The sequence below is a fragment of the Osmia lignaria genome, chromosome 15, assembly GCF_051020975.1.
Source record: "Osmia lignaria lignaria isolate PbOS001 chromosome 15, iyOsmLign1, whole genome shotgun sequence".
NCBI classification, from domain to species: Eukaryota; Metazoa; Arthropoda; class Insecta; order Hymenoptera; family Megachilidae; genus Osmia; species Osmia lignaria.
In genome coordinates this window covers 13,202,176-13,228,563 of record NC_135046.1, presented here as the reverse complement: position 1 = coordinate 13,228,563, position 26,388 = coordinate 13,202,176, and the positions used below count along the sequence as shown (strand labels likewise).

At 32.4% G+C, this 26,388-nt stretch overlaps 3 protein-coding genes across 4 annotated transcripts; 2 read left to right on the top strand and 1 right to left on the bottom strand.

The window, feature by feature from the left end:
- The first annotated feature begins 120 nt into the window (after positions 1 to 120).
- On the top strand, positions 121 to 13,756 carry ine (solute carrier family 6 member inebriated). 2 transcript variants are annotated; one of them, XM_034332807.2, is made up of 12 exons: positions 121 to 262; positions 3,699 to 4,374; positions 7,387 to 7,577; positions 9,913 to 10,047; positions 10,179 to 10,404; positions 10,609 to 10,876; positions 11,005 to 11,233; positions 11,531 to 11,643; positions 11,731 to 11,871; positions 11,951 to 12,151; positions 12,656 to 12,832; positions 13,080 to 13,756. In XM_034332807.2, exons 1-12 carry the CDS (start codon positions 226 to 228, stop codon positions 13,251 to 13,253), a joined length of 2,568 nt encoding a protein of 855 aa, XP_034188698.1. In that variant the 5' UTR covers positions 121 to 225; the 3' UTR covers positions 13,254 to 13,756. The 2 variants fall into 2 exon arrangements, with proteins under 2 accessions (XP_034188698.1, XP_034188701.1); XM_034332810.2 differs by lacking the exons at positions 121 to 262; positions 3,699 to 4,374 and adding an exon at positions 4,401 to 5,685.
- Positions 13,757 to 15,141: 1,385 nt separating this feature from the next.
- LOC117608152 (1-phosphatidylinositol 4,5-bisphosphate phosphodiesterase) lies at positions 15,142 to 21,974 on the top strand. Its single transcript, XM_034332806.2, has 20 exons — positions 15,142 to 15,549; positions 15,682 to 15,741; positions 15,869 to 16,009; positions 16,080 to 16,159; positions 16,481 to 16,616; positions 16,879 to 16,979; positions 17,067 to 17,233; positions 17,777 to 17,987; positions 18,056 to 18,314; positions 18,376 to 18,567; positions 18,677 to 18,839; positions 19,274 to 19,431; positions 19,537 to 19,740; positions 19,852 to 20,050; positions 20,231 to 20,401; positions 20,467 to 20,607; positions 20,786 to 20,960; positions 21,047 to 21,250; positions 21,419 to 21,665; positions 21,788 to 21,974. Exons 1-20 carry the CDS (start codon positions 15,379 to 15,381, stop codon positions 21,854 to 21,856), a joined length of 3,249 nt encoding a protein of 1,082 aa, XP_034188697.1. The 5' UTR covers positions 15,142 to 15,378; the 3' UTR covers positions 21,857 to 21,974.
- Positions 21,975 to 22,186: 212 nt separating this feature from the next.
- Positions 22,187 to 26,056, bottom strand: AQP (aquaporin). Its single transcript, XM_034332879.2, has 5 exons — positions 25,833 to 26,056; positions 25,133 to 25,360; positions 24,624 to 24,898; positions 24,268 to 24,406; positions 22,187 to 23,932 (listed from the first exon to the last, which is right to left on the bottom strand). The coding sequence occupies exons 2-5, from the start codon at positions 25,308 to 25,310 to the stop codon at positions 23,736 to 23,738; spliced, it is 789 nt and encodes a 262-aa protein (XP_034188770.1). The 5' UTR covers positions 25,311 to 25,360; positions 25,833 to 26,056; the 3' UTR covers positions 22,187 to 23,735.
- Between the last annotated feature and the right edge of the window lie 332 nt (positions 26,057 to 26,388).

The following is a 26,388-nucleotide window of genomic DNA, read 5'->3' as shown; positions in this document are numbered from 1 at the left end:
TGGACGGTTGGGGGCACAGCCGACCTTTATACCGGCGACCAGTTGCCACTCTTTACATAACCCGAGAAAGTTTATTTCGGGATAAGTCCGTTCTCCCTCTAGATCGATTCTAACCACGAACGAACCCTTTAAATTGAAACAAAAAGAAAACTTCGCATAATAATGCCATATAGATAGAAATCACATAACATGGGTTTTTGATGGTAATTTCAAGGAAATCATTGGATGATGGTGGTTCTCGTCTCTTCTGGAAATTCATTGCGTAAGTATTCACTTGCGTAATTATCCTGATGACTTCTTCCTTTTTTTTTTTTTTTTTTTCGGTGAATAAGGAACAATGAGAGTAACGATCATGATTGTGGCATCGTTAGGTGAACGTTCGATAAATGGAGAAATTTTTGTGGAATATAGTAATGGATTCGATATCGACGAATGACAGTCATCTATTTTGTAATTCAAATTGATTATTTATCATTGACCCTGTTTTTTGAAAAGAGATAGTTCATTAGTGTTTCTGCCCTGGGAAGAAAGTGAAATATAATAATTACTAATTTATATTTTTGTAATCTTGGTCTCAATTCTATAAGTATAACTCAATTTATTATATTATGTAATTTTTGCTTTATTCGAAGAAGTGAAATTCTCCTTTCTTTTTTACTAATTTATTTATTGTATCGTAATTTATAATATATTCAGGAGACGTCGAAGATCTCTGATAAAAATCCAATCCAATACATTCAAAAATGCTTCACAAACGTTCACGTAGGTGTTAATGTCAAATGCAAACGAACCTTCAAGCTCTACCATGAGAACAACTTATATCCTCGAGTAATTACGGTTATGCTTGAACGTACATACATACATACATCCACGTTTACCGCAAATGAAGCAATAGATAAAATTTCTCTATGTTGTAATACAACCTTGAAAAATATTGTACTTATCAATACTGTATCATTTCTACCTCTTATAAAATAAAACCAACCAAAAGCAATGTTTTGATCTTTACAGAAAATTTTCAAATTCATTAAAAGTCTGCACATACAGAAAATGCAAGAGAAGTTTGATTAAAAATCCTGAAGTGCAAATCTGAACATTCAATTTCTTCTTGGGAAACAGATAACCGTAGTTCGTTTTAACGTAGTAGAAAACTTAAATCTCGGAACGAAATCGCTTAGTTGGTCGTAGGAACGAGCTGAGCACAGTTTCGTGAGTTGCAAGTAAGCAAGAAAGGTTACGCTGAAACGTACCTGTTATTTATCAGGGGATAATGACATCGACAACTTGAACGCCCGTTACTTCCATGGGAATTGCACTCCATAGACACTTATCGTTAGTCCTTGGCCTAGTGATTTCAACAGAGTATACCATGCACCACAATTTGCATTTAGATAATTATTATTCGATTTGATTTTTTGAAACCAAAAAAAAAACGTGTGCATGCATATATAAAGTAAATATCCGATATAACATTGACCTTATTATATTTTGTTAAATATTATTGCGTCAATAAGAACCATAAAATGGAACCGGTTATAGAGATTTATCTGAATTTTACGATCCAACTGACCTTACTTCATTTAATCAAACATATTACAAGATACATAACTTATTTCAGTATTTACGATCCAATGTTTTATTGATATTAGAAATTAAACAGGAAAACTGTATTACAAGCAATAATTGATAAACATTTCATTACAACAATGTAATAAATATGTCAATGATATTGTTTGGTTTTATACATAGACAGATAGTTGGGTAAATAAAAGTTATTAGAAACATTTTTAATCTTTAATATTCTTTCGTTAGACTTTTGCATAACAAATTTTATCAGAAATATTTTTGATTTTTGAATTTTATTAATTAGATTTGTTATTAAGTTTTGTAGAAGGATTTTTGTTCAATCAATAATTTTCATTACAAATTTAAAAAAATTATTAAATTGGATTTATTATATCATTTATGAAATGCAGCAGTGATCACCTGTGCATATGCAACCCATTCTACTTCAGCGTCATTTCTTTGGCACGATAGTAACATTAACTCAAACGAAACAAGTTCCAATGTAATTAACTATAGAAATTATTATCCGTGTAATTATTGTTTGCACGTGGCAAAAGAATTTATTTTATTGAAAGAAAATTACAATACGATGCAATTTAACTGCATCTATGTTGCACAATAACAGTTTGCCTATATTAAGGAACGTTTCACAATGATGCACAATAAGCCTGTAATCATGTAAAATATTTTATTTCGAAGGGGAAAACGTTATTTATAATAAAACACATTATTTCATAAAACATATTGTAATTGTTTTACTTAACAGGGTGTATCAATACATCATATGAACTACATTATTTAGACTACAATCATATAAAAAAGCAAACTATATATATATATTATTATACATAATATACAACGGGCAGCAGACTGTACATACTGTACATATAAATAAATAAATAGCTTTCATAAAACATTTCTCCTCCCATCACACTCGACGACGCATCAGCTACTGAAAAAGATTTTGCGAAATGTCGATCGATATCTCTAATGGATCACGTGTCCCTCCGGAAACGACCGAAGCGCTCCGAATACGTCTCGCTAGATCTCGAGTCCCAATCACTAGTCTACGCACCGACCACCAGAGGTCAGAGTGAAGTGAAGACTCGTTCGGTACACATGTGTTTGTGCGCGATCTGACACGGTTGCTGACGCACAATCGGTGTACACAACGCCGTCGTGACGCGACGTCGACGTATCTCGATCGCTCCGTTACTATTTTTTCTTACAAAGAATTTTTTAAACTAAAATTTTATCAAATCAGAGAACGTCCGAACTTCCACGTGGACGGTTGCGTGTCCGATGTTATCAGATCTCCGTGCATCGATGGGTCACAGTGACTCCTTTGGAATGCAATCGATCCGGTTAAGGCCCTCATCGATCTGACAGGTAGATGATTATAAGTTAAATGAATTTAATTTTCTCCTCGATCACACTATTTACCGCGTTTAGTCGTTTTTGAATGAATCGTCGCGTCGGAACCAATGTTTTCATTCAGCTCGTACACCGAAAGAATCATCAGTCATCGCAACGTGTGTTCCATTAGCGGAATCTCGGTCGTGCAACGTCTTATCTCTGTGCATTGTTTTGTGTTATTAAATGGTCCATCCACGAAGATAAGATTAATTTCGCGGTTGTACGACGAGTTTACGAAAGTTTATCCGTGGTAATAAATTATCGCACGCGATGATAATTCATTCACTTTGGTACAGATTAGAGGTATATAAGAGACGAAAGTTTCACTCTGACCCAGAAAGATTTTAAGTGTAGGAGCCTTGGTATTTAACCCTTTAAGAAGCTGCTATTTAATTTTATATTCAAACAGTAATGAGGTCAATTATGACCTAGAGATATAATTAGATACTTAAATTTGCACAGGAGAAACTTTTATATTTTGGGAATTTTTGAAATTTGTTGGAGAGGTGACGCTTCAGGCCCGAGGTAGTTATATGTATTACTATTCGTAGATTATAGTTGTATTATACGTATAGAAGATATTTAGAATAAAATTTGGCGTCTTACTTCCTCGCTTCTTCAATTCTACGTCTGTTTCCCACATTAGTCACCTTCCTTCCTAACCGGAAGTCCGTGCAAGAATTCTTCCACCACCATCTGACTGTATCTCTTTTCAGATCGCCATGCCATGATGAACAACACGGGAAGCAACAGCGTCGCAAACGGTAGCGACGGCAGCAAGAGCGGCGCTCGTCTTCAGAGCGTGATCGGCAAGCAGAGCGTGCGCAAGATGAGCACGATGCCCGAGGAGGAGGACACCTCTGACGACATGGACCCCGACGTGATAAGGATAGGGCACTACCAGCCCCCCCATGAGGCCGACTCTGACTCCCTCTCGGAGGATAGGGGTCGACTGTTGAGCAGTGTTGACCCAGCCAGAAGAACCACCATCACTCCAACGAATTCTGGGAATCTACAGTGCAACGGCTTGAAGAAAGACAAGCCTTACCGGCTGCACCCGACATCGAAGCTATTGGACCAACAACCGGTACACTTTGAGGGCAAACTGATCCGGGAAGGTGCCCTCAGATCTGGAAGACACCATCGCTGCTCCAGTGTCAGGTCCGTCAAGTCGAACCCCACAATGGACGAACACCATCATCCAGCTACCAGCTGGGCATCCGTCGTCTTCTCCGATGGCAATGGGCAAACCTATGTGCGTCCGTTTCCAGAATCCGTTTCTATACGCTCTCTAGCCTCCATCGGCATGGGCTCTTCCGACGGTCGGAAGCTCACCATACGCAGAGTTCCCACTTCGCCGTCGGAGCTGCTTAACATGGTACATCCGCCGCCGTAAGTGAGCCATATTACCTAACTCCTGGCGTCTTGAGGCGCCGGAAGCAGCAGTCTATGAATCATGTATACTGTGTGCGGTTTTCCTTAGGAGCAAGTTCGGCTGGATGCTTGTAGGGTGATAGGGTTGTTCGAGGGGTTGGGTGATGGAGGTAGATAGGATAAGTGTTAGATGGACCGTTCGGATGGAAATATTGATGATTGGTAATTGAGGAAGGTTGTTAGAGATGATTGATTGTTATTGTTTGTTTGCGTGGTAGAGTGGCTTAGATGGGTGAGGATGAACTTGAAGTGTGGAAAATTGCTTTAGTTAGACAAAGAATCGTGTATTCTCGAGCTCTTTAATTAAGGAATACTGAAATTTTGAAATTTTCAAGTTAAACAATTTTTGAATTCTGGAATCCTGAATTTTTGAAATTCTAGAATTGATTTTATAATAAAAAAAAAAAAAAATGATATAGAAGTCGTGAATTTAATGGGCAATTTAAAACTGAAGATATTTGTCAAATGATTCATGAAAGACTATGGGTAAAAATAAATCACAATCAGTACTTAAAATTTCACGATAAAAACATCTGTAAGTATGTTTCAGAGTTATTCCCAGAAGGTATAAGCTTTTGGTAATCAAACATGAGTAGAGTAGGATCATTCTCTTCGCATCTCATGCTTGTCATATGATTCTCACCTGTCAGTTAATGATAAAAGCAAACAACAAACGCTATTTCCTTTTCTTTGGTTGACCGATTGCATAAAATAAGACTTATTATCGGTGCTCTCATCGTGCAGTTTGCTTTGAAACTTGGAACAGTTTTCTGTTACGAAAAACTCGTTTCAATGATTTTGTTCAATTCTAGTGGTGTCAGTTTAATTTTATGAGCTCATTAAAGACCAGTCTGTGATATATTAGGTGTATAAATAAATTCTCGTGGTATTCTTCACAAATAAACAATATCAGTATTGCATATTAATTAAAATTCTAGTTCTAATAGACTTCTAATGGAAATCTAATGAGGATTCTTTTCATTACAAATAAAATGTAAAATTTTTTGTTCACTCGGCGGACCATGGAGGGAGCCACGAATTTCTAAATTTTACACCGTTCTTTTCAAAATTCTATACATTTAACGTTAGATTAACATCTTTGCACATGTTTTGTAAGTTTGGATCACGATTGACTCAGGTTCCACTGTTCAAGGATTGAGAAGGTATTTGGGCAATTTTTGTGACAAAAATGTCCTGTAGATCTGAACAGTTTGTGAAGCGTGGTGTGGTCGTTCAGGGCCTGCAATTTCAGCGTATTGTCCCAGAGACGTAAGTGGATAATAGGTGTACAATGTAAGACCATACTCTTGTTATAAGTAGGTGTTCATGCGGTACATTGTTGTAGTTGCCCTGCTTCTTCCATTGAAATTAAAAGGCAGGTAATTGTTGTTCCACATTTGAAAATTTCTATCATGTCGCGTTACTAATTCCCCCCATAGAATAGAGGAAAATTTAATGGTAGACTAATCAGAGTTAATAATAGTGAAAAACCGACAAAACAAAATGTTTTTTACTATATCAAAAAATACAAAATTACAAAACTTGAAGCACCAACTGTCTTTTTTAATTTTTATTATTAGATTTACTTCCTAAGTGCCTTCAAAATCCATTTTATAGTACTTTGTTTGCAATAAGATATAAAATTAAATATTGAAAAATTGATAAGTGCAAATATTTGCATAATTGCAAGTGTCAGAAGAAATTAAGTTGAAAGATAGAAATATGTATTTATCCTTACGTCACAAGTGACAGCAAAGTAAAGATCACATAAGACCCAGATTTAAATAGCCTCACGATAAGAAAGTTTACCTGTACCATAAATTGATCGATTCCAATTTCGGTTATGTCACTGAAAAACCTTATATAAACACGGTTAATTATATTTTGATACTCTGAGCAAATATATTTTTAATTTCTTTGCTTGCACAGTAGTTTCATTAAACTCTGAAATGTAAATTTTCGAAAATTTCATGCACTCTGCTCGGATTATCTCTTATCTTTCTGCCCAACTATTATATAAGTTAATTTTCCTCTTAAAATCGTAAAATTTAATTCATGGCTATTCGCAGATTTGCACTTATCACGATGATTGTTTAATCAACTTGTTATCGTGTCTGATGACGCGAATTCAAAGCGAAACAAAATTTTTTTTCACTTGTGGAATCCATGTCTGTACCCGTCAAAAATTCCCGATCAACTGAAGATTATACATAGTTGTGATTTATCGCGAACCCTTTTTGATAAACGTTAACGAAGGATTAAAAGAAAATGGATCCTTATTATGATTAACGATCCTGCAAAACAAGGGTACATAAAGACCTTGTAATGATTATACTTTATAAGCAGGAAAAATGAAGAAGAATGTTTATGGGTTTAGTGTCCACACTGCGGATGCAAAAACCGTGTCATCTTATGAGTTATGGGAATTGGCATAGTTGTGTAATTAACACGAGACACCTGTGTTAATAACTGGACGATTAGGGTACATTTTACTTTTTATTTTTTTAAATTCATTTTTTATGGATTGATTTAATATCTGGTGGCTAGATAAATTACACAAATTAAAAGTTATAACTTTTGTCACGACACTGTTCTATCTATTTTAATTTTTAAAAGGTGAATGATTTCCGAGTGATATCATAATTGGGTGCAGCATCATTTTAACTTATAACAATGACATTATAATTGCATAACACTTGCATTTCCTTTAATGATTGGCATGTTCGACAGAAGGCATGTCACTCCCTGTAGACACTCCAAACGTGTCTCGAGTGCTTAATGATAAATATGCAATGACTTGCATAATGATTATTACGTGTTCCATGTGAATTATACGTTATTCAAACGTAAGTTTTGAAATAGATCAAACAGCACCTTAGATAGTAGAGCAATATATAGATAATGCGTTTTAATGTTCAAGAGACGTTTCAATGACATCGAAAGTAATGATTCGGGTTTATTTTGTTCCAGGTCATTTGAGGATGATCTGTCAGTGTGTAGTAGCTTCGACGACGCGGACGGAGAAGACCCAGAAGACTACAGGCAACCAAGGCGACCCCATTGGGCTAACAAAGTACAATTCGTCCTCGCCTGTATTGGGTATTCCGTGGGTCTGGGCAATGTTTGGAGGTTTCCTTACCTTTGTTATAAAAGTGGAGGTGGTAAGTTATAATTATTATTATTTTCAAAATAATGTATGATTAAGAAAATGAAAATAATATGAAATACAAAATTAACGACGACAGCTATCGTTGAATGGACACTAATAATACTTCGTGTAATGAGAAACTTACAGTTAGTATCGTTTTCGTGACAACGCTTTAAAGATAATAATAATGTATGTCTTGAAAACAAATTTGAACGTGCTAGATTATGACATACATACGTCTGTTGTGATTAGTGCAACAGTGATAAGAGTACATGTTTATGCTTTACACCACTGGTGTGAAACGAAGAACTAATTACGCTTTTCAAGATATACCTGGACTTGAGGTATTCTTATCAGTAGAAGGATGTAAAATAGAATTTCTTAAATTAGGTACGCGTTGAGCGTTTAATTTACGCAGTGGTCATTTCATGACTTCTATACGTTAGAAAAAATTAGGCTTGGATGTCCATTGTCCAATGTGAAATCAGATCGTACCACCAGCAGTGGTTTTCCGGCCAGGTCAATTTAACCAACGAAATGATACTCGACCGATTATTATTTCCACCGGTGTCATTGAAATCATTTACGATGGTAGATGGTCTAGCTGCGTTCTGGCAAGGTCATGTATCAAGTTCCGCAAGCGGATTGCGACATGTCCGGACTCTAGTCCGGGAAGCTCTTAGACTTTGAAAATTACTGGCAACATGATACGCACTTGTGTTATGGCTTGACGGACAGAGAGAATTGTGTGCTAACAATAGGGGATGGGGAAAAAGAAATGGCCGCGAAATATTGTAACAAGGGACATTAATAATAGAATTTGCAAGGACGTACACTGGCGTTCATAAAAGATAGATTACATTGGTCAATTTATTAACCCTTGGATAGCAGACGTATTTAACTTTAGGTTAATAATCTTTGTAAAACATATTTTGCCTTAGACTTTTTACACCACGAAATGAGTGTACTTGTGCGTTGCAATCCACTGTAAGCCATTTTGGATCAAGTATATTACTAAAAACTTTACATAATCGCAATTCTTAATCTTAGAGCTTTATTTTAATACATCACAGGTTCCATTTGATAATACTTTTGTGTCATCAAACTGAGCGAAACATTTAGTACGAAACGGTAGATTTCATTGATAATCAAGCTACGCTGTGAATCATATTGTTAAATGAAAGAATGCTGTCTGATTTGTTCGACCAGCACGATACTATATTCGTAGAATTAATTTACATGTGCGTGAGCTGCACCGACGCAGTACAAATTATATTTTCAATGGCACAACCGGAAACAATAATCGTCATGATATCTGTGATACGTGATTAAATTTTCATAATGATTCCATCCTGAATTTATCATTATAAATATTACGTTGCAAAATTAATTTATCAATAATTAAATTCCATCCATAATTTCTAATCATCAAAATTGTGTTTATCGATTCATTTTTCATACAAAATTGCGGAATAATTGTTTCTTATAAATTGCTTTGACAAACGTTTAGAAAATTGATTCTGGAAATACTTAACTCTTCGACGGTTAAAATGTACATATAATATGTATTTATCACAATAATTGCGATAAATACACTTTTAACAATTTTTAAGCCATTAAAAGTTAAAAAATTATTAGAAACGTAGGTATATCTTATCTTTCTTATCGTAAGTTACACTTTATATCAAAGGAAGAGTGAAAGGTTTGATAGGAAACTGTGATAATCTAAGACAGGTATTGTGTTAACTATAAAAATTGTATAATCGTTCTATGATTTTTATTTACTATTATTAAAAGTTAAACGTTTGCATTTATAATGTTTCATAAGTCTAATAAACATTATGACACCTTCAAAACGTTGTTGATACGAAAAGTTTCATACGGCATTCGTCCAAAGAAGGAAACGAATAAATTAGCTTAATGTGAGGAATCATGGAAGCGTGTAACACATGTTACCAATTATAAGTCTAATTAACGTACTCTTGAAACACAGTATTAGTTGCAGAAAGTTTTCGATAGGAAAAACAATATAATATATGTTGGTAATTTTGAACGGGTCAAACGTGCTTGTTCCTAAACTCGTAATCCACGGGTCCGTGATCATCGTTTATTACGAATAAAGAGTTACATCCAGTGACCTTGTTACTGCCCACAGAATGACGATTAACTACGAGTACTATTACGTACGAGTCATGTGTTTAATGCAACCTTTAATAAATCCATATTATAGGCAGATTTAGTAGACATGTTTTTATTCGGAGATGAAAAGAAAGAATTTTAAAGAGAACGTTTAAGATACGTAATAATGACGGATGTTTTATTGACGATTTTATTGAATTAATTTTCAGGTGTGTTCTTGATACCTTACTTCATCATACTTATAGTATGTGGGGTACCATTATTATACATGGAACTTAGTATCGGACAATTCACACGACGAGGGCCAATAGGTGCTCTCGGTCAAATTTGTCCCTTATTTAAAGGTAAACTATACTTATAAATTAAATAAAATAACAAATATAAAAATACAGTGTCATTTAATAAACTCCCTTAAAATTAATCAACTTCCAAAATTAATAATGATAAACAGAAATAATTAGATTTATTTAAATAGGAGCTGGTCTGTCATCGGTAGTAATATCATTCCTGATGTCGACCTACCATAATGTGATAATAGCATACGCCATATATTATTTCTTCGCGGCGTTCAGAGCAAAACAACCATGGTCAGACTGCGATAACTCGTGGAACACATTGGCGTGTTGGTTACCAACTTACAGTGTCATCGACAACCGTACAAGACCCAACGCTTCTAGAACACCATCCGAAGAATTTTTTGAGTAATTTCTCAATTTAACTTTTTAATTAATTTCATTTATTATTAATTAATTGATACCACGTTTGTTTCAGAAAATGGTACATATCATTTGATATTTAATTTTGAAATTTAAGATGAATTTTTGAAAATATCTTAATTTATCATCTTTAATTAAAGCGAATTTGATATGATTTATAATTAATATCTGTTTTGTGTTGAAAATTAGCAACAAAGTACTCCAAATCAGTAAAGGAATCGAAGAATCAGGAGTACTTAGATGGGAATTAGTTGCTTGCTTAATTACTGCCTGGATAATGGTGTACTTCTCGGTATGGAAGTCAATAAAATCATCAGCACAAGTTAGATACATCACCGCGACTCTGCCATTCATTTTGATCGTGGTCTTTCTTACACGGTCCCTCACCCTTGAAGGTGCTGACAAGGGTCTGCAATTTTTCTTCCATCCTCGTTGGGAACTCCTTAGTGACGCAAAGGTGGATAATAACAAGATTTATTTCTCATCCTTCTATAATAATCTTGTTATATGATTACGTTTCTACGACGAAGATCGTAGTTCGTTTTGAAACTGTTTTCCAAAAATACCTTTGATTTTTTTCTTTAGGTTTGGATCAACGCGGCAGCACAAATATTTAATTCCGTCGGCATAGCGTTCGGTTCGATGATATGCTTTGCCAGTTATAATAAATTCCACAACACTATTCTAGTAGATAGCGTAGCTGTTTCACTTATTAACGCGTTTAGTAGCTTACTGGTTGGGATATTTTCATTCGCCACTATTGGAAACATCGCTGTGGAACAAAATATGTCTGTCGAAGCCGTCCTAACAGATGGTACGTTTAATCCTCAGTCTGATTTGCAATTATAATTTCATTCTTAATTATTTACGAGACAGTTGCCTTGATAAAATACGTTCTACTTTGGTTGAATGTAAACATTTGATTTTTTCCCCCAATCAATTGTCAAAGTAGGGATTATTGGCTCGATAATATTAAAGAAAAATAAGAAATTAAACATTCCTCGTAATGTAATATAAAAGTTAATAAACATATTTCTGTCTGAGTGGTGTCAGTCAATGTCAGATTAACTTCTCCTGCAATTTTATAGACAAATCATAATTTCCGTTCAAGGACCTGGTCTTGTATTCGTTGTATACCCGCAAGCACTAGCCAAGATGCCAGCATCACAAGTGTGGGCCGTGTTATTTTTCTTTATGCTAGTCTGCCTTTCTTTGAATAGTCAGGTATGGTATCATTTTATACCGAAGATCCTTCAATCAAATTTTTTTTCTCCTCTTATATTTTAATAGCTTGTCATACTGAAATTTCAGTTTGCAATAATGGAGGTAGTAGTAACATCAATCCAAGATGGTTTTCCAAGATGGGTAAAACGTCACCTCGTATGTCACGAAACATTAGTACTTTTAATATGCGTCATATCTTTTCTACTTGGCCTCCCTAATATTACTCAGGTAAGATATTAATAATATTTGTTACAATTATTTCAATCAACGTTGTATTAAAAGTTTTGATCTTTTATTTTTTTTTCAGGGTGGAATCTATTTCTTCCAATTAATAGATCACTACGCAGCCTCGATATCAATCATGTTTCTAGCTTTCTTTGAAGTGATTGCTATATCTTGGTGTTACGGTGTTAAAAGGTTGAGTAATAATGTGAAAGAGATGACTGGACGTGTACCATCTTCTTATTTTAGATTTTGTTGGCGCATTGCTGCGCCTCTTCTTATCATGGTAAGTGGATATCTTCAAATATAGACAATAATTAATCAGAGTGAAAAAAAAAATATTAAAAGTCCGTCATAAGCAATGATAGGATTATCAATGTTATTAAGCATTCATACTCTCTTGATATTAAATTTATTAGTCATTAATGTCAATGTTACAAGATATTTTATAGTTTTTTAGATACATTTTTTCATTTGCATTTCAAAATAATCAAAGTCTGTTACATATTGATAAATTTATAAACAAAGTCGTAAAATTGATCTGGGTCATCATTTTATGTATTTCTATCACTTTTTTGTAATAAATATCTAAATGATACTTTTTATATAAACGTGTTTGGTAAACAAAGTCGTAAAATGTTTCTGCGTCAAATGAATTCATTGAAAAAAAATATTTTATTATTTTAAATTTTATTTTTCTTATTAATTTACAATTTGTTATATCTGTAAAGCACTGTAAATCTGGACGTTAACCGTCCACCGGATTCCCATAAATTGCTTTGTGTTTCAGGCTGTGTGGGTATTCAGCTTAATTGATTATGAACCACCGACCTACCACAACGGGGAGTACAAGTACCCATGGTGGGCAGAGGCGATCGGTTGGGGAATAGCTTCTCTTTCTCTCATTTGCATTCCAGCTTATGCGATTTATGAGTTCGTCAAAGCCAATGGCAACACATGCCTCGAGGTATAATATAAAAAATTAAAACAATTTTTTCTCATCCCTTCAACAGCGGTATCTGGGTCAATCGTGACCGAAACTTAAAAAACATTGAATTCTTGAATTTCTTCAAGTCATCGTCTTCGAAATCTTATGACGCCATTCGGTCGTCTGGTTTGTCCTCTTATAACGCCACCCGAACTGAAGCTGTTAAATCAAATACTACTCTATTTTGATCGTTCTTATTAATTAGTCTTTTACAATTGTTTTATAGAAATTACGAAATTCCATTAAGCCGCATTTCGAAGCTTGCAAAATCTGCGGACAGGAATACTGCACCGAACCAATGCACAGTTTTGAAGATGATATTGTAATCAAAGAACAACAGGAATTGAATAGTCCGATACAATTGAATACCACTAGCTTTTTACCGAAATCCCAGACTTGATGGAGGAAAAAGGAAAGAATATTAAATTTTCAATTCACGAGTACCTTTCTTTGTATAAAGTGTTTCTGCAGATATTTGTTGTAAATGAAGCTGATATTCATTTTTTTTTTTGTGAGACTCACTGTAAAATAAAAAAAAGAGCCTGTAAATTTTATAGGAAATGCTGACATTCATCAATTTCTTAATTTTTCTCTAAATTTATTATAAGAATACAAAGTACATTGTATTTGATGATGTTTCAGTGATGACGAGACACAGGGTGATTCTAGATAGAAGACAAATAAATTGGAAAAGAAAAATAAAGTATTTTTTGTAAAGAAAAAATTTCCTCATAAGGCTATAATTGATGTACAGTGATTCATGACACTTAATTATTATAAACTGTAATAGCCACCTTATGATGAAATTTACTACTTTTCTATTATATTTAATTTATGTAGGAATTTAATTTTTAATTGAATCGAAATAACTTATTGTCAGGTATGCCTCATTTTTTTTTTTTTTTTTGTATTTATTTATGACGGTCTTTCAAAATGGTGTCATTTTCTCAGTAGGTACGTACTTCGAACATAAATGGGACATTTAATTAAAATTTTAGATTCCAGGATCACCCTATCTTATTACATGACGTAGAGATTATAAAGGTGTATAATGTATAGAATTAAAAAACAACTTCTATGAAATTCAAACAATTAGGTATAAATGTAAATCATACTTTCATTTTTCTTCAAGACATTCCTGAAGACATTCCATTGGCATTCGATTCTATTGCAATGATTAAATCATGCACATCGAAGCAAAATAATATTATTCTGTTTTTTTATTTTTCTTGCATAAAATAATATTCTTTATAATATAGGATGTTTCAAAATTTATAGTACAATCCAAAAGACATAAATTGTCCTATTCGTATAATAATAGAAAAAAAGAATTAGCAGTATGCAGAAGTATTTTTAGTGGAATGTATAATATGGTTTGTATAATAATAATAATAATTAAATTAATTAAATTAGTAATACGAATACATGTTGTAGAATAACATTAGATTAAATTAATAGTCTTACAATAATATAACAATTAATATTTTATAATAAATATATGTTATAAGTGTATTCAAAATTTCTATTTTTATTAGTTTAAACAAATCAATCAAAATTAAATTTTAATTTTTGTTGTAAAATGTGTTTCTTTTGGATTGTACTATTTTTGTTTGTTACAGCTTGTAGAAATCTACATTGATTATTTAATGCACTGCAATTTTTAATAATAATAATCGATGTATCATATAAGTAAAAATTGTAAAACAGCAACGAGTACAAATAATTATTGTTTTACGTGTACAGTATCGAGCACAGCCAGCTGATTCGAGATTTAGAAAAGAATAACATAATTTTTATAATTATTAAATATTATAAAAGTTAGTATATTAATTAAGAAATATGATATAAGTTAAGAAACTTAGGGGGTGACCGGAAACCCAGGGAAGCGGAGCTCGAGTTGAACTCTCCATGCTCGACACTGTACATTTTATCCAGTAGGTAATAATGACATAAGCGAGTGTATCTAATACAATGAAAAATGTGTTCTGATAAGCTTATTAACAACGGTATGACTGTACACGTGATAAAAGGAAACAATCATTGTAATACATATGTGATACTATCGTATATTAACTTTAAAAAGTTATCTTTTACATTAATATAAAAATGTAATTTATGAAAATTACAATAACGTTCAAATTTCTTAAACATTTTCAAAAAAATATTATTCTTTTTATAAAAATTTGCAGAAGATATAAATAAAATTTTTATTGCAATACCTTAATAAAAATCATATTTAATAAATAAAAATTCATATTTCTAAATAATAAAATTAATTTCCTACGCACGTGTGCTTTTACACGTGCAATTATTTATATAACTTACATGAAAACCTTTACTACCAAGTGAATCCCTATACGTTAAATTGGATTTGGCTAATTATATTATACAGCTCTAAAAGAAAAAATTCGCTGGAGAATCTAGTCATTTGAGTGTCGTACACTCACGAGTTCAATTCAAACTACCCCTTTCCTTTGTCGGCTGAACAAGATAGTCGACAATTATACAAGAAAGTTGAAATAAACATGACAAAGAAATTCGAATTTAATTGGCAAATTGAAGTGCCAGGATTATTGAAAAATGGTTCAACATTTGATCGTTGGTTTGAAGATAAAGAAACCACCGAATATGAACCGAATTGTTTATTTAAAGTTGATGAATATGGATTCTTTGTTTATTGGAAAAGCGATGGCAAGGTATTGTAAAAAAGTATTTTAGAAATCATGTTTTATTAATATTTAAATTTTAGAGAAATTAAATACATATTTCTTTTCAATTAGATATTCATTTTCTATAAGTAATTAGTAATTAAAAAAGTTTTTATTTAGGATGGTGATGTGATAGAATTAGCCCAAGTGAGTGATATTCGTTATGGTGGCACACCAAAGGTAAATCATAAATTAAATTGTAATTAATAGTAGATAATTCGCACCCCTACAATTATCAGCTTATATAAAATTATAAATTGAATTCAATACCAATGAAATAATTTTTCGGTTATTTACAATTCTTCAGGATCCTAAATTATGTAATAAGATAAGTAAGCATGGGTCTATGGAGGACATAGATCAGAAAAGTTTAACAATATGTTCTGGTATTGATTATACTAACATTCATTATCAGCACATTGTCTGTGCGGACGCACAAACAGCCAAGGTAATAAATATTAATAAGAAAAATTAATTATGTGATAAAATTCTATAATTGAATTCTATAATTTATGAAGGATTGGCAAGCCGGTTTGCGATTAATTACGCACAACACTAAAGCTTCAAACGTTTGCCCGACGATTCAATTAATGAAACAGTATGTATTACTTATTTTACTTTTATTAATAATTATATCGATAAATACATAAAATAGAATTTTTTAATGTTTAATGTAAGATCATATGTAGAACCATCATCAACGACTTTACACCGGTCTGGTCCTGAAAAATCAAAGTTACTTTTCGCTTAGATATTTCTCTGGAAATAATTCAATCCTTTTTACTTTAAAATATCTTTTAATTAAGAAAAATGTTATTAATTTATTTATTTTCATATATGATTGATAGCTAATATGATTGTTTTTATTAGTATTTCATTCTAAATTCTTTTTACATCAATTTGTATGTTTATTAATCAGTTGGATGAGATTGAGCTTTCAAGTAGATCCTAAAGGAAAAGTGCCTGTGAAAGTTATATCGAAAACCTTTGCCTCTGGGAAAACTGAGAAACTCGTTTATCAAGGGTTAGCTGACTTGGGTTTGCCTAGTGGAAAGGTAAGCTTCCTTTCCACTTTAATTTTCTTCTTACACTAATCTATTTTCCTTACAAGAAAATCACCAATAGTCATATATTATTTCGAAGAAAAAAAAGGAAGAATATAATAAGGGATATAAAAAATAATAAATTCAATTTTATATAAAAATAAATGATAATCGATTTACTATCGGATAATGTAAAATATCGCACACTTTTAATTAAAATTGCAAATTAATATCTGAACTGTATTATTAATTTTCGTAATATAAATAATTTTAGAGTGACAAAATGGAACCAAAGGATTTCACATTTGAAAAATTTAAAACGTTGTACTTCAAAATTTGTCCTAGAAATGATATAGAAGAATTATTTCAATCACTGTAAGTAAGTCATTATATGTGCTGCAAATAATTTATTTGAAAATCTAATTTATCTTGTTAATAGTACCTAATAACGATATGTTTCAGTACAAAAGGACAATCAGATACAATAAATCTAGGTCAATTAGTACAATTTATGAATGAGAAACAGAGAGATCCTAGGCTCAATGAAATTTTATATCCTCTTTATGATGAGAAACGATGTATCGAAATTATTAATGATTATGAACAGGATGATAAAGTAAAGAACGCAAGTAAGTTGTGTTTCTAAAATTATAATATAATTTCATGACACAAAAGTATCACTCTTGATACATCAATTTAAAGCTTAAAGATTAATCACAGCAACTATACTAAAGTTTTTATTGATATTCCTAATATAAAAAATGTATCGAATATTATGTAACAAGGGCTGCTGATAATTTAATACAATTTTTAAAAAATATTTATTATGCACAATATTTAATAAATCCTACGAATTTATTTCTCTACTGAAAATATAAAACATGAAATTCTATTATACATAATACAGTGGACAGTGAAATAAAATAAACATTTTCCACTGTACACGTGTCTCCTGATTTATACTAACGATATTTATAAAAATTCGTGTGAATGCATAATGTGTATTTATCATACGTGATAACCCAGTTTGAACGAAAAAATATTTAATTCATACTCCATTTATTATACCAGAAAGAATGTCATTCTGATAATTAAGAATGAAATACAGGAACGTAGAGTAAAAAAAAAATATAAAAATAGTGTATCTAATACATTATATATTTTATGTATAGAATCTTTAACCAAAGATGGCTTCATTCGTTATCTAATGTCTGATGAAAACGCCCCTGTATTCTTGGATAAATTAGAAGAATGGATGGACATGGATCAACCCTTAGCCCATTACTACATCAATTCAAGTCACAATACATATTTGAGTGGTAGACAAATCGGTGGTAAAAGCACTGTTGAAATGTACAGACAAGTATTATTAGCAGGTTGCAGGTAATCATTTGTAAAAAAATTTTTTAATTTATCATTCAAACAATCATATTTTTTCAACGAAATATTAGATGCGTGGAGTTGGATTGCTGGGATGGTAAAGGAGAAGACGAAGAGCCAATTATAACTCATGGAAAAGCTATGTGCACTGATATTCTTTTCAAAGATGTTATATATGCTTTGAGAGATACTGCATTTGTTACCTCAGAGTATCCTATAATTTTGAGTTTTGAAAATCATTGTTGCATGAAGCAACAATATAAATTAGCTAAATACTGTGACGAAATTTTAGGCGATTTGTTACTAAAGGAACCCATAAAAGATTATCCTGTAAGTATCATAAAATGAGGGACAAACGTACAAATTTGTAATCGTAAGTAAAATGACGCAGCTTGAACCCGGACATCCGCTACCACCGCCAAGTGCATTGAAACGAAAGATATTAATAAAAAATAAAAGACTGAAACCAGAGGTGGAAAAGGTTGAACTGGAATTATTCCGTTCTGGACAGTTTGAGGTGAAAGATGAAGTTGTTGAAGACCCTAATGCACCTCCTGCTCCTCCACCAACGGAACCACCCAAGGTTAACGTTATAAATAAATTACAAATTGATAACTCATCAGCGAAAATAAACGTTCATGCATAGTTTTAAAAACTTTTATTTTTAAAAAAGATTTTTTTTAATATTTCAGGAAGAAGTACCAGCTGAAGGAGCTCCACCAGGTGAAGAAGGTGCCGAAGGTGAAGCACCTCCGATTCAGTATAGTGGTAGTACTATGGCAGTGCATCCATGGCTCTCCTCGATGATTAATTATGCTCAACCTATTAAATTTCAAAGCTTTGAAACTGCTGAAAGTACGTAGACCTTTTTTTCATCTTATTATATTTTTGATAAACTTGAATATATATACCTTCATACCGTTTATTAACAATACGTTTTATTTATATAAAAGACCGTTTGTACTATTATTTTTATAATAATCTTTAGTTTTCTGAATGGAACAAGTATTAAACAAGTATTATTTAAAAAATCAATAGTTTTATTTTTTTATTTAAATTTATTTTGTTAGAAATTTGGGATATAATTTTATTAATTTTTTGTTTAATCATTCTATAAAATTGTCGTATCTGAAAATTTTTATATAAAATCAAAATAAGTTTAGAATCATTGACGTAGATAAATAGCTTACCTTTCATATGCACTATCTGTTGTAAAACTAACATTTTACAGTCATAGTAGAGACAGCATATTTGTCACAGGAAAAACACGAGTGCTATTATTATTGCAGAAAAGAATATCCATCACAATATGTCCTCGTTTTCCGAGACTGCTGCACTTAACTATCTAAAAACTAATGCGGTGGAGTTTGTTAATTATAACAAACGTCAGATGAGTAGAATCTATCCAAAAGGTACTAGGGCTGATTCCTCAAATTATATGCCACAAGTAAGTGATTCATTTTTTAATTACGGTAAAAAATTAATATACATATGTACGTAAATTCCTACAGAGTTTTTCCCCATTTTTTTAAATTAATGAATCTTCCTTCAGGTATTCTGGAACGCTGGCTGTCAAATGGTGGCATTGAATTTCCAAACACCTGATTTACCTATGCAACTTAATCAAGGAAAATTTGAGTATAATGCAACAACCGGGTATTTATTGAAACCTGACTTCATGAGAAGACCTGACAAGATTTTTGATCCCTTTTCTGAGGACGTGGATGGTGTTATCACTGCTCAGTGTTCTGTCCGGGTAATCTTTCTTTATAAAAGTACTATTATATAAATATTATTTATTTTATAGAATGTTAAATCGTATATTATACATATTATTAAATAATAATAACAATCTTATATTTATCAGGTGATAGCTGGACAATTCTTATCAGATAAAAAAGTGGGCACATATGTAGAAGTAGATATGTACGGTTTACCAGCAGACACCATTAAAAAGGAATTCAGAACCAGAATGGTTCCTGCAAATGGTTTGAATCCAGTTTACAATGAAGAACCCTTTCTCTTCCGAAAAGTTGTACTTCCGGACTTGGCTGTTCTTAGATTTGGTAATTCAAATTTCCAACGTAATTAACACGCAATTAGCAGGGATATTAACTTAAAGTTAAATTTGTATTTCTCAAATGAAAGAACTTCGTGTATTGAAAGAATAATTTTTCATTCGTTTAATGACATTAAAAATGAAATAAAATGAAAAGAGAATTAATTAATCTAATTAATGAATAAAGGTGTGTACGAAGAAAGTGGCAAATTACTGGGACAACGTATATTACCATTAGACGGTCTTCAGGCCGGATATAGACACATATCCTTGAAAACCGAGGCGAATTTCCCTATGGCGTTGCCGATGTTGTTCTGCAACATTGAGCTGAAGATTTACGTGCCCGATGGATTCGAAGGTATACCATGTTCCGTTTCAAAAATAGAAATCTAGAAGTGTGATCCACGAGCTGTGCTTTTCTAGACTTCATGGCCGCCCTGTCTGACCCGGGTGCATTCAGCAAGGGAGCGGAAAAACAAGCGGAGACCATGAAAGGACTTGGAATCGAGCAAACGGACGCAAAAGCTGAGGCGAAGAAGAAGGAAGAAGAGAAAGCTAAAAAGGGTATAGAACACTTTTTTTTATAAGCAAATTTCATTTGGCACCATCAAAGAGATTTCTGTTGCGGACCGAGTTTTTTAATTATTTCCGGTTGAACCGTTTACTGAAAGTTGCGTTCCTTCGGGTTCTCCTGATAGTCTCGAGATTGAATGAAACCAATTTAATTTATTGCAATTTTCAGAGGAGTTTAAAGCAGAACCAATCACAGTGGACTCATTGAAAAAAGAAAAAGCCTATAAACAAGGGAAGAAGCAGCAAAAGGAACTTGATACGATGAGGAAGAAGCATTTAAAGGAACGACAGACGATGCAAAAGAATCATTGCAGCGCCATTGAAAAATTAGTAAAAGGAAAAGAGTACGCATTTAAAGCATATCATTTGAAAAATTACTCAACACTTTGAATCCTTCTAGATAATGCCAATAATGAATCTTACATTTTAGTAAAAATGCGTTGGTCAACGACGCCAATGTAAAAAAGGTCATAAGTGAACAAACCGCACAATGGTCAGCCATGGTGGAACGCCAAAGGAAGGAAGAATGGGAGATGTTAAAAGGTCACACGGAAAGTGGTCGAGAGGAATTCAAGAAATTAATTGAAGTCGTCCAAGCTACGCAAGTTAAACAATTACAGACAAAACATGACAAGTTCGTTCGTTTTGTATATTTTTTATCTTCAACACATACTTGAAATTAAAATGCATCATCAATTTTTCTATGAAATTAAAACAGGATTCAAAATTACAATTAAATTTCTTCGATTTTTTTAAATTATAAATGAACAGTTATTACATGTTATTATTTTTCTTCTTTCAGAGACATCAAAGAAATGAACGCGAACCAAGTAAAAATGTCAGTGGAGACGGCTAAAGAAGTAATGAACGACAAAGCGTTAAAAACAAAAGGAGACAAAGATCGTCGTCTCCGTGAAAAGAAAGAACAGAATACAAAGAAATTCATGCAAGAAAGGAAAACCGTGCAGATCAAACAAGGACGAGAAAAAGAGAAATTGAAAGTCACTCATGAGAAACAAGTGGCAGAATTGGATGGCGAAATTGACGCGGTAAACTTGATCATTTTATCTAGAATATTAATTTTTATTTTAGTTTTTAGCTACCTGGAAGATGATTGGTAAGAAATTAATTATTAATATTTTATTATGAAGCATCATTATTTCTGTTGCAGGCTATTGAAATGTACAAGAATGAAGCTATTCAATACGATTTGTCTTCTAAAACAGAATTCTATGTGTAAATTGTTTATTGTTTTATTTAAAAAAAGAGAGTTAATAATTGATATGAAAAGAATATTTTTCTTGAAATTTGTTAAAAGTTGATTACTTCGAATTCTTCCTTTTATATGCCATTTTTGTTAAGATACATTTAACTATTTATACAAATATTTATATTTTATACAAATTTTAAGAATTATATTAATGCCATCAAAATTTAGGACAGTAAGATTTCAGAATTAAAGACATAAGATATGTATATATTTGAATGAAATTTTGATCAATAAATTAATATACTATACTAGTGGAACGATCTTTATACCCTTTATATCTCTGTATCCCTTACACTCCTGAATTCTCCCTGCATCACTTGTATCCTTTCAACCCTTATAATAAATATATTATAAATATAATAATATATTATAAATAATATACTTATGGCCACTGGTTCGAGTAAAGGTAAGTAAAGGTAAGTAGAATCTAGTGAAAAATAATTTTAAGTTTAAATTTTTGAAAAATTTAGTTCCTTCTTTCGCCACCAGAGGGCGCTGATTCGACGTTGAAAATTTAGTTCACATTTTTGCCGCCAGAGGGCCAAAATTACTGCGTGCTTTAGTTCCTTTTTTCAAAACCAGATGGCGCTGATTCGACATCGAAAATTTAGTTCACATTTTTGCCGCCAGAGGGCCAAAATTACTGCGTGCTTTAGTTCCTTTTTTCAAAACCAGATGGCGCTGATTCGACATCGAAAATTTAGTTCACATTTTTGCCGCCAGAGGGCCAAAATTACTGCATGCTTTAGTTCCTTTTTTCAAAACCAGATGGCGCTGATTCGACATCGAAAATTTAGTTCACATTGTTGCCGCCAGGGGGCCAAAATTACTGCCTGCTTTAGTTCCTTTTTTCAAAACCAGATGGCGCTGATTCGACATCGAAAATTTGGTTCACATTTTTGCCGCCAGAGGGCCAAAATTTGTGCAAGATATAGTTCCTTTTTTTACCGCCAGGGGGCGCTATGATGGAATATTTACAAAAGGGGTGCAAGGATATAAAAGGATGTAGTGATGTTAGGAATGCAGAGATATAAGGGATGCAGGAATGTAAGGAAAGCAGAGATGTAAAGAATCTTTTTTTTAACGTGGGAAGTCTTGCATAAGCCCACCCGCCGATCCATGGGGGTGGGCGGCGGAAGAGTGTCAGTTTCCTATTGACTAAAACCCCTAATGACTAATCAAGTGATTATCATTCAACGAACGTCTTAAAGTTAACGCAAATAATCTTTACTTTGAATTTTTAACAAAAATTTGATGTTCGATCGATACTGTGGTACATACAACGTCTCAGCGTCAATCACAGACATGTTTTCGCGTTATTAAAAGGAAGGATACATCGCCAAAAATCATATAAATCATGCATTAATAATTAGATACAGTAATTTATCCTAATTTGAACTCAAAATTTGGTACCTTAAATTTTCCATAAATATGCAATAAAACCTATAATAATAATACCATATAAATTTGTTTGTGCGTAAATGTACCTATCCAATGAATCACGAAACTATTCAAATATTATCATATTTACATATATGTATATAGTTCACTGCAAAATATTGATTTCAATTGAAAGTACACTTGGGTGCAAAATAGATCTTAACACCTTCAGTCCCACTTGGGTAAATCATCCCACACCATTTGTATCCGTCAACTTTAAAAATTAAAAATTTTTTGGATATTTTTGTGACTCATTGAATATACTTTTTTTTGTAATAATCTCAATGGTATTAGAAAAACGTAAGTACATGCTACTCTAAGTACAACGTTATACGGCCGTAAAAGGGACCGCTATGTAAAATAAACAACGGAAGAAATGAACACAAAAGTCTACGTATACAATCCAGGTTCAAAGCGTTTTCTCCTTATGTTGTTCCACGTAGTTTTGAATAAACGGATGTCTATAAACTCGTAAAGAGGCAATGGAACCGGCACATGCACCGATCCAGTAAACAATCACGTGCTCCATAAAAGATGTTCCCAAACATCCGTATTTCAAGGCGGTCGCTAACGCGGGATTAAAGTAACCGCCGGAATAATCGAAGGCTGAAATCAGTATGAAAATAGATGGAATGTCAGTAAGAACATCAACAATGGCTAATGGCGAACACTAATGGTTTCTTTAAACAAATGTTTTGAGAGGAACATTAGTTTCTATAATTACTAACAATAGAACTGATACTTTTTGTTTTCTATTTCGAATACTTGCAATTATTAACACAATGGTGAGAGGCCCCAGAATTTTTTGTTAAAGATTTAGAACAAAAATTTGTTAATTATTAAAAGTAGCACAAACTTATTGGAGAATTTAATTGAAAAAAATGCATATATTTATGGAATTAGTAAGATACGTATAGATAATTCATAAATATTCATCAAACCTGCAATAACCAAACTTGTTCCAATAAAAGAATCAATAATAACGCTGAACTTGGAATTTATTTCACTTAAACCACGGGAGACCACTCTGTATACACAAGTTGCCACGCATTCGATGAATGCTCCGAATATCACTGGCACCTTGGAGGGAAAAGAAAAATTGTGATAAAAAATATAATACGTTTTAACCCTTTCACCCTTGCAATATCTGTTAAGTCATCTTCTACAGTGAAAGGGTTAATTCCCCTAATCTGCAGAAGCCATAGTGTTTTTAATTGAATTTAAATCATTGAATTATTATAATTTGAAGCCTGTATAATGACACAATCGATGTTTAAAAATTATTGATTGTACTCACTTGTAGGTCAGTAGTACAATCTTCGAATGCCCTGTTCTTGTGCGTGGAAACAATTTCCAATGCCCAAAGTAATTGAATGTATCTAAAAACGACAAGACCACCGACTAATTCAGCCCATATTAAAAGAAAAGCATCGCGAACTGATTTCTGCCCTTCGACAACGTCCTCGATGTGCGTGTAGGGGCAAGCGGTGGCATCACCCCAATTTTTTGACCACCAAATTGTTAGGAGGAATAAATATAGACCGTACATGGAAACACCCCAATTATCCGCAACTACGATTTAATGTACATGTATGTATTCAATTATATTTTTATTAATTTATTAATCTTATGAAACTGGTAAAATATAATTACGAAATGTAATTAAGAAGGCTTAAGAATTTTAGGACTTTCAATGAGTTACTTGAATTTCTTTGTATCCCATCACTAAATTATTCTCACTCAATATGAAAGAAAATGATATTTGGTCATCCCAAAGACAAATCTGCCATTTAATGATTAACTTACTTATTATGAGTTCGAAGCACGCTCCGCATAGTTCACCAGTAGCAATGCCTTCTAAAAATAGGGATCTTACAAACGGATCCCGTATATAATACTCTGTATATTTTCTCATCCAATAAGCTATGAGACTTGTAAGTACAATATATAATGTTGATACTGCTAAGGCAATTATCGTTGCCATAATGTTGAACGTATAATATATACAAAATCAATGGTATTACAAAATGAAAACTGAAAATAATTGGAAAATCATCACGTAATCATTTTTAAAAAAACTTTATATAATCAATATTATAATTATATATTTTTTTAATTTATTAAAAAAAAAGAAGCTTTCAGATTATTCCTAATAATACGTTTATAATATTTTTCTTAATTTTTCAAAATTTCAAATATTTTCTAATTACTTTTTTTCTAGCAATTTAAAATAGTTAATTAAAAATTTAGAATAGATAATTAAAATGAAATGACAATATTACGTTACGAAACTACACAACTATTGTCAGATTACTCTGTAAAAAAAATAAAAATGAATGTAACAATAAGGATATAAAATTCATTTGACTTTTTATAAGTCATTAAATGCTAACGTTGTAAGGTATGTGGCCAGTTGAAAGCAGGATATTATGCAACGGTACACAATCATTCATCGGGATAGGTTTCAAACGAATCTAGTGGGGATAGAATGTCACCGTAAACTTACGTGTCAGATCATCGAATAATACTCGTTTTTTATATCATCTCTTTTCCAATAAAAAATACAGCACGAACACTTATTTCTTGATCCTTTGCTTTCTTTGGCGAGCAGTTATTTAAAACTGGCGACTGTAATTGAATATGTCTGCGTGGATATGTCGCGTCACTTTAAATAGCTGCTCGCCCAAATTATTCTTGCTTGGGCATTGACATCGCCTTTAAATAAAATACAAACATTATTTGAATAAGACGAATATATAAATATATATATTGATAAGATAAAGACAAGGTATTGATAAGATGAATTTTTTATATTTTATTTTGGATTGAGCTTATAAATTATAAAAATGAGTAAAATAATGTTGGAAAGTAGTTCCTGCTTTCTACTGACCGGTGATGGGTAATTGGCACCCATCAGGGCGCGATACCCAGGCATGCAAGTAGCGGGCACTTGCGGCCACTGATGAATAGCCAACTTTAAAAATTTGGAAATTTAAAATTTCTATACTTCTAAATTTCCAAATTTTTACGTTTTCTATATTTCTAGCAGCTTTCTTTCGCGA

Bases quoted from the DNA above. Each gene is read 5' to 3' on its own strand.
- ine (XM_034332807.2), top strand. From the start codon at position 226: ATGATGGTGGTTCTCGTCTCTTCTGGAAATTCATTGC. The intron at 10,405-10,608 runs GTAATTTCTCAA...GTTGAAAATTAG, and splicing joins CCATCCGAAGAATTTTTTGA to CAACAAAGTACTCCAAATCA. The intron at 11,234-11,530 runs GTACGTTTAATC...TTTCCGTTCAAG, and splicing joins CGAAGCCGTCCTAACAGATG to GACCTGGTCTTGTATTCGTT.
- AQP (XM_034332879.2), bottom strand. From the start codon at position 25,310: ATGGCAACGATAATTGCCTTAGCAGTATCAACATTATATATTGTACTT. The intron at 24,899-25,132 runs GTAAGTTAATCA...ATTAAATCGTAG, and splicing joins GTGCTTCGAACTCATAATAA to TTGCGGATAATTGGGGTGTT. The intron at 24,407-24,623 runs GTGAGTACAATC...TTTCCCTCCAAG, and splicing joins ATTGTACTACTGACCTACAA to GTGCCAGTGATATTCGGAGC.
- LOC117608152 (XM_034332806.2), top strand. From the start codon at position 15,379: ATGACAAAGAAATTCGAATTTAATTGGCAAATTGAAGTGCCAGGATTA. The intron at 17,988-18,055 runs GTAATCATTTGT...ACGAAATATTAG, and splicing joins GTATTATTAGCAGGTTGCAG to ATGCGTGGAGTTGGATTGCT. The intron at 18,568-18,676 runs GTTAACGTTATA...TTAATATTTCAG, and splicing joins CACCAACGGAACCACCCAAG to GAAGAAGTACCAGCTGAAGG.